The 13,448-nt window shown below is 45.8% G+C and overlaps 1 protein-coding gene across 2 annotated transcripts; it reads right to left on the bottom strand.

Annotated features, from left to right (window-relative positions):
- Positions 1–875: 875 nt before the first annotated feature.
- Pik3ip1 (phosphoinositide-3-kinase interacting protein 1) lies at positions 876–12,789 on the bottom strand. 2 transcript variants are annotated; one of them, XM_003478299.5, is made up of 6 exons: positions 12,497–12,769; positions 11,416–11,532; positions 11,226–11,345; positions 10,110–10,310; positions 9,924–10,002; positions 876–2,602 (listed from the first exon to the last, which is right to left on the bottom strand). In XM_003478299.5, exons 1-6 carry the CDS (start codon positions 12,564–12,566, stop codon positions 2,383–2,385), a joined length of 807 nt encoding a protein of 268 aa, XP_003478347.1. In that variant the 5' UTR covers positions 12,567–12,769; the 3' UTR covers positions 876–2,382. The 2 variants fall into 2 exon arrangements, with proteins under 2 accessions (XP_003478347.1, XP_063081998.1); XM_063225928.1 differs by lacking the exon at positions 876–2,602 and adding an exon at positions 7,392–8,261 and having other exon boundaries at positions 12,497–12,789.
- Between the last annotated feature and the right edge of the window lie 659 nt (positions 12,790–13,448).

The following is a 13,448-nucleotide window of genomic DNA, read 5'->3' as shown; positions in this document are numbered from 1 at the left end:
TCCTCAGGAGGCCTCCACTCCCATCTTTAACATAGGAACCCTTCTACAGACTGGGTGTTCTGGCCTTCTCTCCACAGAGCTGCTTATGGAATGCAAGTCATCCCACCCTATGTGTAGGAACAGCTTGAGAAAGCAATTCCTGTTTCTTGTTTCTGCACATGAAAGGTACTCTGGAAGTTGATGCTATCTAGTTGGTGGGGTTCTGGGCACAATATAAATCCATAAATCCAAAGGTAAATTTTGCCAAGCACTCACAAAACTTGAAAGTCTAACTAAAGGGTAGAACCTGGTTTCTGAGAAAACATGATCTAAGGTATCCACTGCAGCAGAGCTACAGAGCAGTATCTGGACATGTGCAGGTCACTCTGGTATAACTTGTTGCCTAAGTTATGCTAAAAACTTGAAGAAATGCTCCCATTGTTAGCTTTACTTCTAGAGCCCTAGGAATCATCCATGGGGACCTTCCTCAGGCAATGGCTGCTCCAGGCAGCTCAGTGACCCATCCCCATCAGTATTCCATCCCTCTGGCTGCTACAGGCACCACCCTTAGCCCCTAACAAGGGCTATCTGTTATTCATTTTAACTCCTTAGCTTGGAAAGAATGCTGAAAGGGAAACGACTTGCAGTCCCAAACTACTCCCTTCTTGGGATACCCATCCTTGCTGGAGCTGCAACGTGAAAGATTCCTGGTGATGATGACAATCAGGACACAGGTTGCGCTTCTCAACCATTCTACTGTTGCCTTCCATTTATAGAGCCAGGGTGAGCAAGAAGGCAACAGCTCATTGCACAGATGTTGACAAAGATAACCCAGAGCTTCCCAGAGCATGAGGAGAGTGTTCTTAGCAACCCACAAAAACTTGATAAAACGGAGGTTCGTTTTGTTTTACTTTTATATGTCAAATACACAGCAATTTCCCATACTTTATACACAGGTGTCAGAATGAGGTATATAAAACATGTATACAGAGAAATACTTATAGAAAAATAGAAACCAGTAATGTTCTCTTCTCCAGAGTCACTAACACCAAGGGACCCTCTGAGGCCTAGGTACCCTCAGCAAGTGGTCCTAGGGAACCCCCTCCTAAACAGAATGGGCTCCATTTATCCCTTGTCCACACTGGATAGTGGAAGGATGTTTAACAAGGAATCTCTGGCCAAGGAATGTTGCCAAGGCCACCACATAGGACATCAGGGCCTAGAGGGCCTGCTGAGCTTCAAGTGCTATGGAAGAACTGTTCAATCAGGAAGCTTAGGGCTCACCTACTAGCCATGCCAGTAACTTGTTCTATGACCTTGGGCAAGCCATTTTACCTCTCTGGGTTCCTGTGTCCAAAAATTTTGAAGAACTTTAGCATCCATTCCAATGGTTCTATGATTGTTTCACAAGTTAAGGGTTATAACATCAGCTCCACTGCCCCATAGGAAGATGTTGACCTGGAAACCACAGGGCCACTTGCAAGTAGGGTACACTGCAGGGGCAAGTCCTGAAGTGCTTTATTATCTTGCCTCTGAGCTCAGTATGCAAGTTGACCTAAAATCAACTCAATGAGCCTACAGTGTATCAATCCCATGGGTTAACTGGTTCCTTTCTTACTTGTACAAAATGGAGAGAGGTCACCACCCCAAAAGAGAGATAGTCTGGGGCACCCCAGGTCCACCTCTGTCCCTGAGGCCTAAGGCAGGAGTATATCCTTCTCTACCCTCTTCCTAAATGGAATGTTTAGTGCAATTTTTCTCTTCCTACAACACAGGAAGAGTCCCTGGGCCCAGTCCAGCCCACGGTTGTCAAGGCACATCACTGCCAACAAACGAGCACACCCAGCAGGCCCCAACTTAGATCCCATTCTCTGCCCAAAGTTCTGACTTGTGACAAACTCATTTCTGGTTCTGAAAAGTCAATAGGGAGTTCCATCCCTAATACTGAAAAACTAAATACACATTTTTTTCAGTGCCATCTCTTGACCTGCTTAACCTTAACTATGAATAACAGTATATGCCACTCAAGCTCATGGAGAACAAATGGAAAGGCAAAGGCTGAGGCCACCTTACTAAAGCACAGAGGAGCCTTGGGGAAGCTGCCTGTCTATCCCTGTCCAGTTCCAGGAACACAAACAGTATTTGGAAGACCTTGTCAGCAACACCAGTGTGAGAGTTGTGCCACTGTGTCCATCCACAGGCAAAATCCTCCCAGGGATGGAGAAGGAGCATTGGGAGCATTAATAGGATCCTACCCAGCCCTCAGCCCACCATGCTGCCTGCTTCTTTCATGAGGATTTACCAAAAAGGGAAGGGGAGTTAGCCGCAAAACAAAATGCAGGTCCTCCCAGGGAGGTGGGCTGTCCTGCTCCAGTTTTTGTACTGGCTCCTGCCCACTGAAGCTCAGGCCCCAGGGGTGCCAGCTTGGCCCATGAGGGGCATGCTGCCTTCCTGAAGGTCAACAGGAGGCTGGTTGCTGTGGACCACTACAGTCCTTTCATCCACCGTCTCAAAGGAAGTGTTGGCATAGGCAGGGTTGGTATAGGAAGACATGGGCAGCGTGCTTTGATGCATCTCCCTCTTACACACTTTCTGCTCATGCTGCTCTTTCAAGTCCTTCCCCCTAGGAGAAAAAGAGGCAAGTATTCAGCTATGTCTCCTGTATGACTTCACTCATATGATAGCACCCCTGAGGGGCCCTAATCACAGTGATTTATTGGCTTAGCCAGGACTAGCATAGTATTACATTTCCATTCTGTCACAACGCCTTAACCTTGTAGATGTGCTTCCCTCGGATGTAAAGTGGGAGTGACAGCAATATGAGCCTCCCACAGCAGTAGTAGGGGTCAGTGGAGATAATGGAAAGATAGTTTGCTCTTTTAGCCCAGTTCTAAAAAGACCAAAAATCAGCTATTCTAGCTTCAGCCCTAAACCATAAAGTGGTCCTAGAAAACTGATTTAATCTTTGTGCTATAGGAGAGCTGTGTGTGTGTGACTGAGGGATTATCCTTCAGCACACCTTTTTGAGACAGTTTTGGTAATCTGCTAAATTACTCGGGCTGGGCTTAAATTTACAATCCTCCTGCCTCAGCCTCCCCCAGGAATGTACCATCCCACCTAGCGCCCCAAACCTTTTATTTATCTGGAGATAAGATCTCATCAAACAGTTCAGGTTGCCCTTAATTCAATATGTAGCTCAAACCCAGCAATCTTTCTGCCTCAGCCTCCTGAATGCTAGGATTAGAAATGCACCAACATAACCAGTTTTAATTTTGAGAATCCTTGCTAAATTACCCAAAATGGGCTCAAATTTGTGACTCTTCTGTCTTAGCTTCCCACAGTTCTGGGATTAAAGGACTACCACACCCAGCAAGATATCCTTTTTAAACTAGAACTCTGGTATGTGTGACCCCAAAATGTCAATGAATTTCCAAACCAATGCAGAGGGCAAAATGGACTGAGAGCTTCTCAGGACAAAAGGAACAATGAGAATGATCAGAATTCACACTTGTCATATGCCTTTCAATGTTCAGTGACTCAATCAGACCTTGACATTACTCTCTTTTACTCATGTGGAGTGCTCACTCTGTGCTAAGGACTTATACATTATCTCACTTTATTCTCTGCTCAGCTGTAACAATTAAGTTACTCACTTTTTAGACAAGGAAATGGCCCAGAGAAATTTTAAAATGCTCCTAGAATATTGTGGGCTGAAACCTATGTCTGTGAGTCCTGGCTACTGCTCAGAGAAGTTCTGATCAGTAGTAAGTCATCTGAAAGACAGGTGAGGCAGGGACTCAAACCTAGTCTTTCTAGACGCACATGAAGGGCCCTTCCTGTATCCCAGAGCCAACCAGAGGATTTGGTGAATGTCCAACATCCAAGGACCTAGGTCAGCATTCACTGAAGCCAGCAACTGAACTCAGTTGACAGAGGAAATGCTTGAAACAAACAGCTAATGCATAACTTGGTGAAACAACAAACAGGAGTCTGCTTCAGACGTCATCAGGAACATAGCTGTAATCACAGATTACACGTACTAATGTGAGGTACAATGACAAAAGCTTTCTGGGACCAGGAAAAGAATTGGGGGAAAGGGAAAAGGCTAGAGGAAGAGAATGCACAGGAGCTTCAGAACCATCTTCAAATTACCCACTTCTCTTTACTTGTGTTATATGTAATACCAGCTCAGCTTTAGCTATGTCACCCTGTTAAAGAGCCTCTCTGAGTCTTCATTTCCCCATCTGTCTCAAAATAATGAAAGTGAAAGCATTTTGAAAATACTGAAATTTCTGCATTAAAAATCTCATAGGAAGTAATTATGATTTGCTTTGAATATGACTGGACTCATCAAGCAAATTATCTTAATCTAGTTTTCGAAGGAACTTTCTTACTGATCACCCAAGGTGGGTACTGTTTGTATAACCTGCTACTCTGTGGACTTTAATTTCATCATCTGTAAAATAAGAGTTACCATGATAATCTCCAGAGCCTCTGATGTTCTGCAAGATCCCTACCATGAGATATTCTCCCAAGTCATCTTGGGAGACTAAGTTTCTGAATATGCAAGCTGAGTTCCTGTCCCATCCTTCTCATCAGTTTCTGTACTGGATACCATTAACTCCTGTAGCAGAGCACCCAGAGGGGAAATAGAAGTCAAGAAAGAGGGGTTATCTACACTAAGTGCTCCCCATTTACATCCTGAGGATAACTGGTTCATCAGTTATGGGCTGCTATCACACAGAAGCAAAGGCCTACCTCCTCAATAAAATAAAAATGCAAAATTTTTAAGGCTGCCCATATCGGGAAAAGCTTGAAAGATCTGGATTTAACTGTAGTAAGGGAGCCTCCAAACCAGTAGAAAACCAAAAGACAATTGACAAAAGAGATAGAAATACTTTTTGCCATGATCTGAATTTCAAAATTTAAAGAGCTAGAGTTAGAGGAGAGGCCAGGAACTCATAATTTCCTGAGTACCCACCAGGGTAGCAGAAAATAGCCTTTCCATCATATCCAGAATAAAAAGAGCTATCTGTTCCTACTCGATACCATGCATTTTATACATGCACCATTTTTTAAACTCCAATCTTGCTGGGCATGGTGGCACACGCCTATAATCCCAGCACTCCGGTGACCAAGGCAAGAGAATTACTGCAAATCTGAGGGTAGCTTGGAGCTACAGAGTTCAAGCCTAGCCCGGACTACATAGTGAGACTTTGTTTAAAAAAAAAAAAAAAAGTTCAACCATGTAAAATAATATTCCACCAACCAATTTATAGATGACAAAAAAGACTCTGGAATCCTGGTTTCCTCAGTTACCTCTTTTCCTAAGCCACTGCCTGCTGAGCTTCTGATAATGGTCAGGATGTATCATACACAAGTCTTCAAAGAAGAAAAATCAATTCATGTTAATGGGGCAGAGGAGGGCTGGAAGAGCAACCACAGGTAAAAGAAGCAGATGCTAGAGCTAGTCTGGCTTAATCTCATCCATTTAGAAACCTGTAAACATACTCAATCCCACATGCCTATTGTTGCCTGTGAGTCCTGGATAATGGAATGGCTGCCCCAGTTCCCCTTGGGAGACTAAAGAGCAGCTTGCCAGACCTGCTACACTGACCATTGAGCAGCCCAGCCCCCACTCACTGCTTGGAGGCTAGAGGCAGCCAGGCTATTGTCTAGAAGCTAAGAAAGAACAAAAAGGCTTATTCACTGACTCAGCTCCTCTCCCAAGAGGATAGAGTGGTGTTGACTTACTTTTTTCCCTCCCCTGCTTATCAGAAAATAAGAGCACCTTTTGGAGCTAGTGCAGACATTGTACTAGACAGGGACAGGGAGGTACCCAGCAGCAGACTGGTCATCTGAACCTCCTGTACTAGACTACTAAGACAAAGACCCTAAGAGGGAGCCTGGTGTCTGTCCACCATTCCTAGCCAAGAAAAACCTCCATTCATTGGCCTAGCTTCAAAGCTTTTAATAATTAGCCTGATTAGCCAAGTGTGGTGGCGCACCCCTGTATTCCCAGGAGGTCAGGAGGCTAAGGTAGAAGGACTGATGCAAGCTTGAGACCAGCTTGGGCTACAAAATGAGCTCAAGGTCAGCTGGAACTGCATTGTGAAACCCTATCGCAAAAAGCCAAAACAGGGCTGGGGATTTAGTTCAGTGGCATAAATGCCTGCCTGACAAGCATGAGGTCGTGAGTTCAATTCCCAGTACCACAAAAAAAAAAAAAAAAAAAAAAGCCAAAATAATAATATGAATAAAAGGGGGCTGGGGATTTAGCTCAGCAGGCATAAGCACCTGCCTGGCAAGCATGACGTCATGAGTTCAATCCCTAGTACCAAAAATAATTATAATAATAATAATTTGCCTGACTGCTCTGGGGTGAGTATAGAGAGCTGGGCTCACCAGAGGACACAGGCATGAATAATGCTGCTGCCTCTAACTTCCTCCTCCAAGGTTACAAAACTGCCACAAACTTTCAGGCAACTCAGGTTTGCTCCATTATTAAGCCTCAGCTACTGCTGAATTCTAGTCATACATAGTGCTGTGCCATCCTGCTGCTCAAGGACTAGTTTCCCAAAACAGCTACAGGTTATGAATACCAACTGTATGCCCAGAGTACACTGTATTAATTCCATCTTCACAACTAACCTCTGTATCTCTTTTGATACCTGTTTCAGAGATGGGAAGGCAGATGCAGAGAGATTAAATCATCTGTTCAAGCAAATGGCATACATAGCTGGGACTTGAACCCAGTTCTCTTTAGCCACCACCAAGCACTACTGTTCTTTTAGGAAATTAGAGCTGAGATTAATGTAATATATAACTGCCTGCCTTTATTTTGCCAGTGAGGAAACTGAGGCCCATAGAAGGTAAATAACCTGTTTGGTATCACATTCACAATTGGCAGCAGTTCCAGAAGTAGATTTTGGTTCTGGTAAATAAACCCAGGCATTTATAGGGGAAAGTTTTTATGTCCTTCTATTTCCAAAGTATCCTTTGCAATTCAGAAAAAATGTACATGAAATTTCTAGACCCTGATGGACTTTTAGGAGATACTGAAGATCTTTTTTATTATTATTATTATTTTTTAACTTTTTATCGGTACCAGGGATCAAACTCATGACCGCCTGCTTGCAAGGCAGGTGCTTTATGCCGCTGAGCTAAATCCCCAGCCCCTATTATTTTTGAGATAGGGTCTCACTAAGTTGCCCAGGTTGAACTCAAACTTGCAACTGTCCTGCCTCAGGCTCCCTCAGTGCTGAGACTAAAAGCTTGCATTACTGTGCCCAGCTAATCTTTTAAACACACCTTATTGGCTATGTGGTTTGGGTGTGGTACTTAACTTCGAGGCCTATCCTCTCATTGTAAAACAGTGTAATAGTACTTTTTGGATGGTAATGAGGCTTAGGTGAGAACATACAGTAGGGTTTTTATTAAGACAACATGAATTAAATGTTGGCTGACAGTGATCATTACCTGATTGGTATCCAGTTGCATCTATTTAATACTTAATGGTTTCTCAGGTGGGTGGATGTGGGGGAAAGCATATTCCCATTTAACAGACAGGATACCAAGGTTGAACTATACACAATTTACAGTTCTTACCAGGACACTCAGTTCTCTAACTATGGGGAGAGATGAAAGCTGAGACTTTGTCTCTAGCCCACACGTGGTTTCCTGTTGTACATTCTGTCCTCAAAGCACATTTACTAAGGAAAGGTGTGGTCTGGTGGTTAGTAACAGGGAGTCTGGTGACTTGATGTCTTCCCGAGTTCATAATAAAGTAAATTTAGGCCAAAGACAGTCCTATTACAGCCTAGAAGAGTAAATCCAGAGAAAAAGATGCTTTTCTCATGGGGCACCAGAATTGAGCTTAGAATTAAGAACACTCAGGCTGGGGATTTAGCTCAGTGGCAGAAGCACCTGCCTTGCAAGCAGGCAGTCGTGAGTTCGATCCCTGGTACCGATAAAAAGTTAAACGTTTAAAAAAAAAAAGAAAAGAATTAAGAACATTCATGTCAGGTACCTGGCTGACTTGGAAATTGTCAAAAGATTGGAAAACAGCCTAATGTTGTCTAATGGCTAAGGCAGAAGGAAACAGTTCAAGGGCTAAACTCAACCAACATTGTTTGGGTCTGACTGAATTGTATGGAGGGAACATTACATCATTTCCTCTTAACTCTGATTTCCCTGGGTCTCATCCCACTGTGCCACAATCTCTGTCTGAAAGTCAAGATTCCTTCTCAGATGACCATTTCTCCTTTCTGGACTTCTGCTTCCTGAATCACAGAAAAATCAGAGAAGAAATACTATATTTTACAGAAGAAAAAACCAGCTATTGTTTACTATTTACTATGTGCCACAAACTATGAGCAATGCTCTGGAGTAACAAGTAATTCGCCCAGAATCCCATAGACAGCTATTAGTGGCTGGGTAGGACTTCTCTCCACCAAATCAGTGTAACTTCAGGCAAGGTACTTATTCTCTCTGGCCTCCATTTTTCATCTGTACTCTGAAATAATAACAGCCTTTTTATCTCGTAAGAGTGACTGTGGTAAGTGGATTGGAGCGTGTGAGGTGTTCAGTGTCTGGCATGAGGCAAATGTTTGCTACTGCTGTGATTATTAACCAATACTTCCTCTTTCTTAAATGCAAAAACAGAAGGTTGACCAGAACACTTCTATGGACACCCTAAAAGCAGTGATGGCACACTTTTTAGAGCTTTCAATGATAACAACCTGGCTCTCAGAAATGGTTCTCACCACTGGAAAAGCGACTCGGTCAATTTCATTACAGGAAGGCCTCTCAGACCAGATGAGAAACATTGCAGACCCTCAGGGTTAGAAGTGAAATCCTTTGATTTCCCCCAAGAGTGATAAATAATTTTGTCAACCAGTGCTGTAAAAAAATGACTTTTGTTTGTTTGTTTGTTTGTTTGTTTGTTTGTTTTGAGACAGGGTCTCGCTATGCAGTTCAGGCTAGCCTTGAGCTCATTTTATAGCCTAAGTTGGTCTCGAACTCGTAACAATCCTCCCACCTCAGCCTCCTGAGTACTGGGATTACAGGCATAAGTCACCATGCCCGGCTATGACTGTGACTCTTATCATCATATATCACTTTCTGAGCCCTTATTATTTTTTTAGTTTTTGAGAGAAGCTTTTACTAAGTTTCAGGTTGGTCTTGAACTTGTAACCCTTCTGCCTTGGCATGCCAAGCAGATGGGATTACAGGCGTGTGCCACCACATGCATCACTGATTTTGAGTCTTTCCTACATAGGCTCTCCGGAGATCTTTCAAAATACCTATTCCTTTTCTTGCTGTTCCAGCCATAGGTCAGATTCCTGAGTTTCCCTGCTAGTCTCTTTTATTTACTCATGTATGATGAGGAGTAACAAACAGGCTCTTCAACTCAATTTTTTTCTTCCTACCCTAGAGGAGACCCCAGTGCTTCTGAATGAGGAAATGTATGTCCCAACTACAAAAACAGTGGCTAGAAACCTTTTCTAGTAAAAAAATAATAATAATTCACAGAAGGAATTCAGTCTGCAGGTCCCTGCTTGAGTATTCAGTCTGATTTTTTTTCATTCTGATTTCTGCAGAGCCACTCACTTACATGACAGGAACTTGGAATTTGGCATTGTCAGAGATAGATTTTAATCCAAGTTCTGTCACTCGTAGGTAGTATGACACTGGCAAATCATCTTTAAAATGAGTAACAAGAACCCCTATCTCATAACGCTTTTGAGTGAAGAGTAAAGGCACCAATGGAAAAGGTTTGTCCTAGGTCACCTACTAAAGACTAGAACCAAGTCTCTACATCTTGAGCTGATTTTCCTTCCTAAAACCTTTCTTCCTTCAAGCCACAAAGACTTGATTTGACTTTGTGCTCCTTCATCCATCCCTTCCTCCTCCCAAAAGAGCCTAAAAGAAAAGCTACTGACCTCTTGTAGGAGTAGCCCAAGATGATGCCAGCTCCAATGGCAATGATGATCACCATCATGGTAATACCCAGTACATAGCCTGCCAAGAATAGGACACAAGGTCCCATTAGCCACACATCCCCGGACAATGAGTAAATAGTATCTCTTGGTAAATTCCAACGTGGGCAGTTGGTGGGGCTGCCATACCCAGAGTTCCCAGATCCTTTTTCTCTTTGGAGTTCATTCGCACCCGCTGGCCAATCCCAATCACTGGCTGCACAGCCGCCGCCTCGCTCCGGGCGGGCAGGGTGTTGGCAGGAGCAAACACCAGCGCCTCATTGCCACCTGGCACTTCAGTGGTCTCCTCAGACTGTGATGTGGAAGTTGGGGGTGCCTGGGAAGTAGTTTCTGGAGGTGAGGAGGTAAACAGCTTTCATCAGAATAAACTACTTGCATGGAAAGTCAAACTCAGATCTGACAGGTCTGCACCACAGCTATAGTGCAAGGCAAATATAAGGGGCACATCACAGGCCAGGGCCTTTCTCTTGCCTCTCAGGTCTCGGCCTCTTCAAATAACTTGCTATCCTCCAAAACGCAGCTCGGCTGGCTGCTTCTCTAGGGGTCCCCTCACCTCCACAGCAGTCAAAATCCATGATTCATTCGAACAGCTCACATGTATTTGAACGCTATGTACAAATCCCTGTTTTAAATCTTGATTATCTCATTTAACTTTTTTTTTTTTGTACCGGGGATCGAACTCACGACCTCAAGCTTTCCAAGCAGGCACTGTGCTGCTGAGCAATATCCCCGGCCTTGTCTCATTTAATTCTAGAGAACCGTCTTGCCTAGGACGCGACAACAAAGTTGCTTTCGGGAGTTTAACAAACCAGAAGGATTCAAATCAGGACCCTGCCTTTGCCTTTGATAAATTGCTTAACTTCTCCGCGTCTTAGGTCCCTCAAACAGCTTCTTCCCAGAGGTTGTAGGAAGCATGTCTAGCGCATACCAGACGCACCACAAACGGTCAACAAACATCCAACGTGGACGCGCCAACAGCCACTCCTCGCGGAGCGCGCGGCGGAAAGACTCAGCTAGCCTCCCGAGATTGTTTACAAGCGCTCAAGGAGAATGAGCTCACTCCTGAGCGGCGGGCGCTGCCAATGGGCTTTGGATCCCGCAGCCTGGAGACAGCCCTGACGAATCAGATGGAGCGGGGGCGGGGCGGTCCGGCCTGCTACGGGCGGCCGCACGTGCGCGGAGGGTGTCACCGGCAGCTTCCAGTTAGGCCGCGGCCTAGGGTCTCCCTGGGTCCTGAGCGGGTACCTGGGCAGCGCGCGTCCTGACAAGGCACCTTCTCGGGGGTGCCGGCCTCGCCGCTCACGTAGCACCAGGGCCCGCGCGGGTCGCGGTCCGGATTCCGACAGTAATTGTGGTTGCCGGCGCCTGAGGGGGGAAAAAAGGCGTAAGCTGGGGTCGGGACCGCCGCCGCCCGCCACCCCCGGCGAAAACTCACCCAACACGAGGGCAGGCTCCAGGCCGCCCCGCGCGTCCAGCCAGTTGAGGCAGCGAAGGCCCGGCGCGGGCGAGGACTGGTCTTCCCGGTACAGGTGTCCGTTATCCCAGAAACAGCCTGTGACGAAAAGGAGCCCCGGACCCGGGCTCTGAGTGGGGCGGCCCACGGAAGGCGCTGGGCGGGTGGGAGCCCAGGCCCCGCTGGTGGCGCCCTTGTTGGCAGGCGCCCCCTGTTCGGTGGACAGGCCTGCCTGCCTCAGGGAAGGCTCCGGTTAAAGCCCTAGCCCTCAGCACAGAGTGCTGTATTTGCTGCTGCCTCTTGTTTCTTTCTTTTTCTTTCTTTCTTTTTTTTTTTTCTTTTTCTTTTTTTTTTTTTAAGTGGGGGGCAAGCCAGCAAGCGCTGCGGAAGTGCAAGGAATTGTTACGCTTGAACTTGTGGCCGCTTTGTGCAGTAGAGGAGACCTGGCTTAGAGTCCCTTGTATGGAGATGGTGGGAGTGGGCAGCGAGACCTGAAAGTCACCCCTGTGTTGAAATACCAATGTTACATAAACTCTGGTGTTCTCCCCTCCACGGATACGGCCACCACCTTCTGCGACTTTTAACAGGCAATGCTCCCTCCCAGGAGAATTTTACAGAAGCCTTGAGGCAGAAAAGGAATCAAGAAAGCGTCAAACGGTGGGAGCCTGTCTCATCACTGCCTGGATCTGCCTCCAAACTCCCACTCCTCGCAAGCAGGAAAGCCATAGGAAGAGCACAGGGAAGGAGGGCCAGCGTTGTGGACACACCATGCAAAGGGCGTAGAAAAAACCCAAAACAGGATATGAGGAGTAGAGATGACTTCCCAACCTCCATCCACTTGTTAGCAAGGAAGGAGAAAAAGAAAGTGGCTACTTGTCTTTGTTCTTAATAGCAAAGATGGAGCTGCAAGCCCCTGGCAAGGAAGAGGGGAGGGTCCTTTCATTGGACGACAAAAACCAGCTAAAGGCTTCATTTCCTGCCACCTGGCCTTGTTTGGGAGGTAAGGGGCTTTATCTGTTCGGCTTCATTAAGTTGCTGCAGAAGGAAAAGACTGTAATCTCACCTCCAGATCCGAAGGCTTCTGCTAGAAGCATACTGCTGAGAAGAAATGTCTGTGCCCAGCCCAACACCATCCTCTCCTCCTCAGTCCTGCAGGTGATTGAACAGTCAGTATCCACCTGGGGTCCCCTCTGGCAGCAGCTTTGCCTTCCAGCCTCAGCCTCAGCCTCAGCCTTAGCCTTGCAGCCAGATCTGCCCTTGTGCTCTTCTGGTAAACAGCTCTCTTTAGAACTGGGAGCTTCCCAGCCAGCTTGCTGCAGCGCGAGGTGTTTTTCAACTGAAAGGCGCCCCCTGGGTCCTAAGCCGCCTATGCCATGCGAGAAATTACTAACCCTAGGCCAAGAGGAACTCAGCCAAGTGAAGAAAAGCAGAGTGATTCAGGTTGTGCTTAGCTGTGGATCTACATCCCTGAGGCTTTTCATCACTTTACATACCTTTCTGTGAGTATAGAAACAATAATTGTGTCAAGAGGCATCGTGGGGAAAGGGTGTTAGAAGCACAGAACATTTTAGGGAGGGGCTGCTAGTTGTACAACCAAGAGAAATTCAAGACTACATACAGTGTACAAATAAGAGTATGGAGTAGAAGTAACTCTAGCTTTTTTTTAGACAAAGTCTGCCTGTGTATTCAGGCTGGTTTGAGTTCACTAGCCCAGACTGGCCTTCAGTTTATAGTGATCCTCCTACCTCAGCCTCCCCAGTGCTGAGATTGTTGCAGGCAATTGAGTTAGTTAGAAGTGTCATAGGCAGTGAGACAGGGCTAGGTCCTCAAAAGGAGCCAGTGCAGAAGCCCAGATACCTTGCAACTATAGGGGAGACAGACACCTCCTGTTGTGGGCCAAGGCCTCAAGACAAAAAATCAAACAAATGCATCCATATCCTAAGGACTGATATTCTAAACAGTTCCCTATCACCCTGAGGAAGTCAGAAGCCACCTTCCCAACCCCTTAAAGAAGA

Source organism: Cavia porcellus, unplaced genomic scaffold, assembly GCF_034190915.1.
Source record: "Cavia porcellus strain 051 isolate PalLab524CR breed Dunkin Hartley unplaced genomic scaffold, mCavPor4.1 scaffold_16, whole genome shotgun sequence".
NCBI lineage: Eukaryota > Metazoa > Chordata > Mammalia > Rodentia > Caviidae > Cavia > Cavia porcellus.
The sequence above is the reverse complement of the archived record's forward strand: the minus strand, read 5'-3'. Positions and strand labels throughout refer to the sequence as shown.

Coding starts and splice junctions, on each gene's coding strand:
- Pik3ip1 (XM_003478299.5), bottom strand. CDS start 12,566: ATGGTGTTGGGCTGGGCACAGACATTTCTTCTCAGCAGTATGCTTCTA. Junction 10,311..11,225: donor TCAGGACGCGCGCTGCCCAG/GTACCCGCTCAG, acceptor CCTCACCTCCAG/AAACTACTTCCCAGGCACCC. Junction 2,603..9,923: donor TTGGGCTACTCCTACAAGAG/GTCAGTAGCTTT, acceptor TTTTTCTCCTAG/GGGGAAGGACTTGAAAGAGC.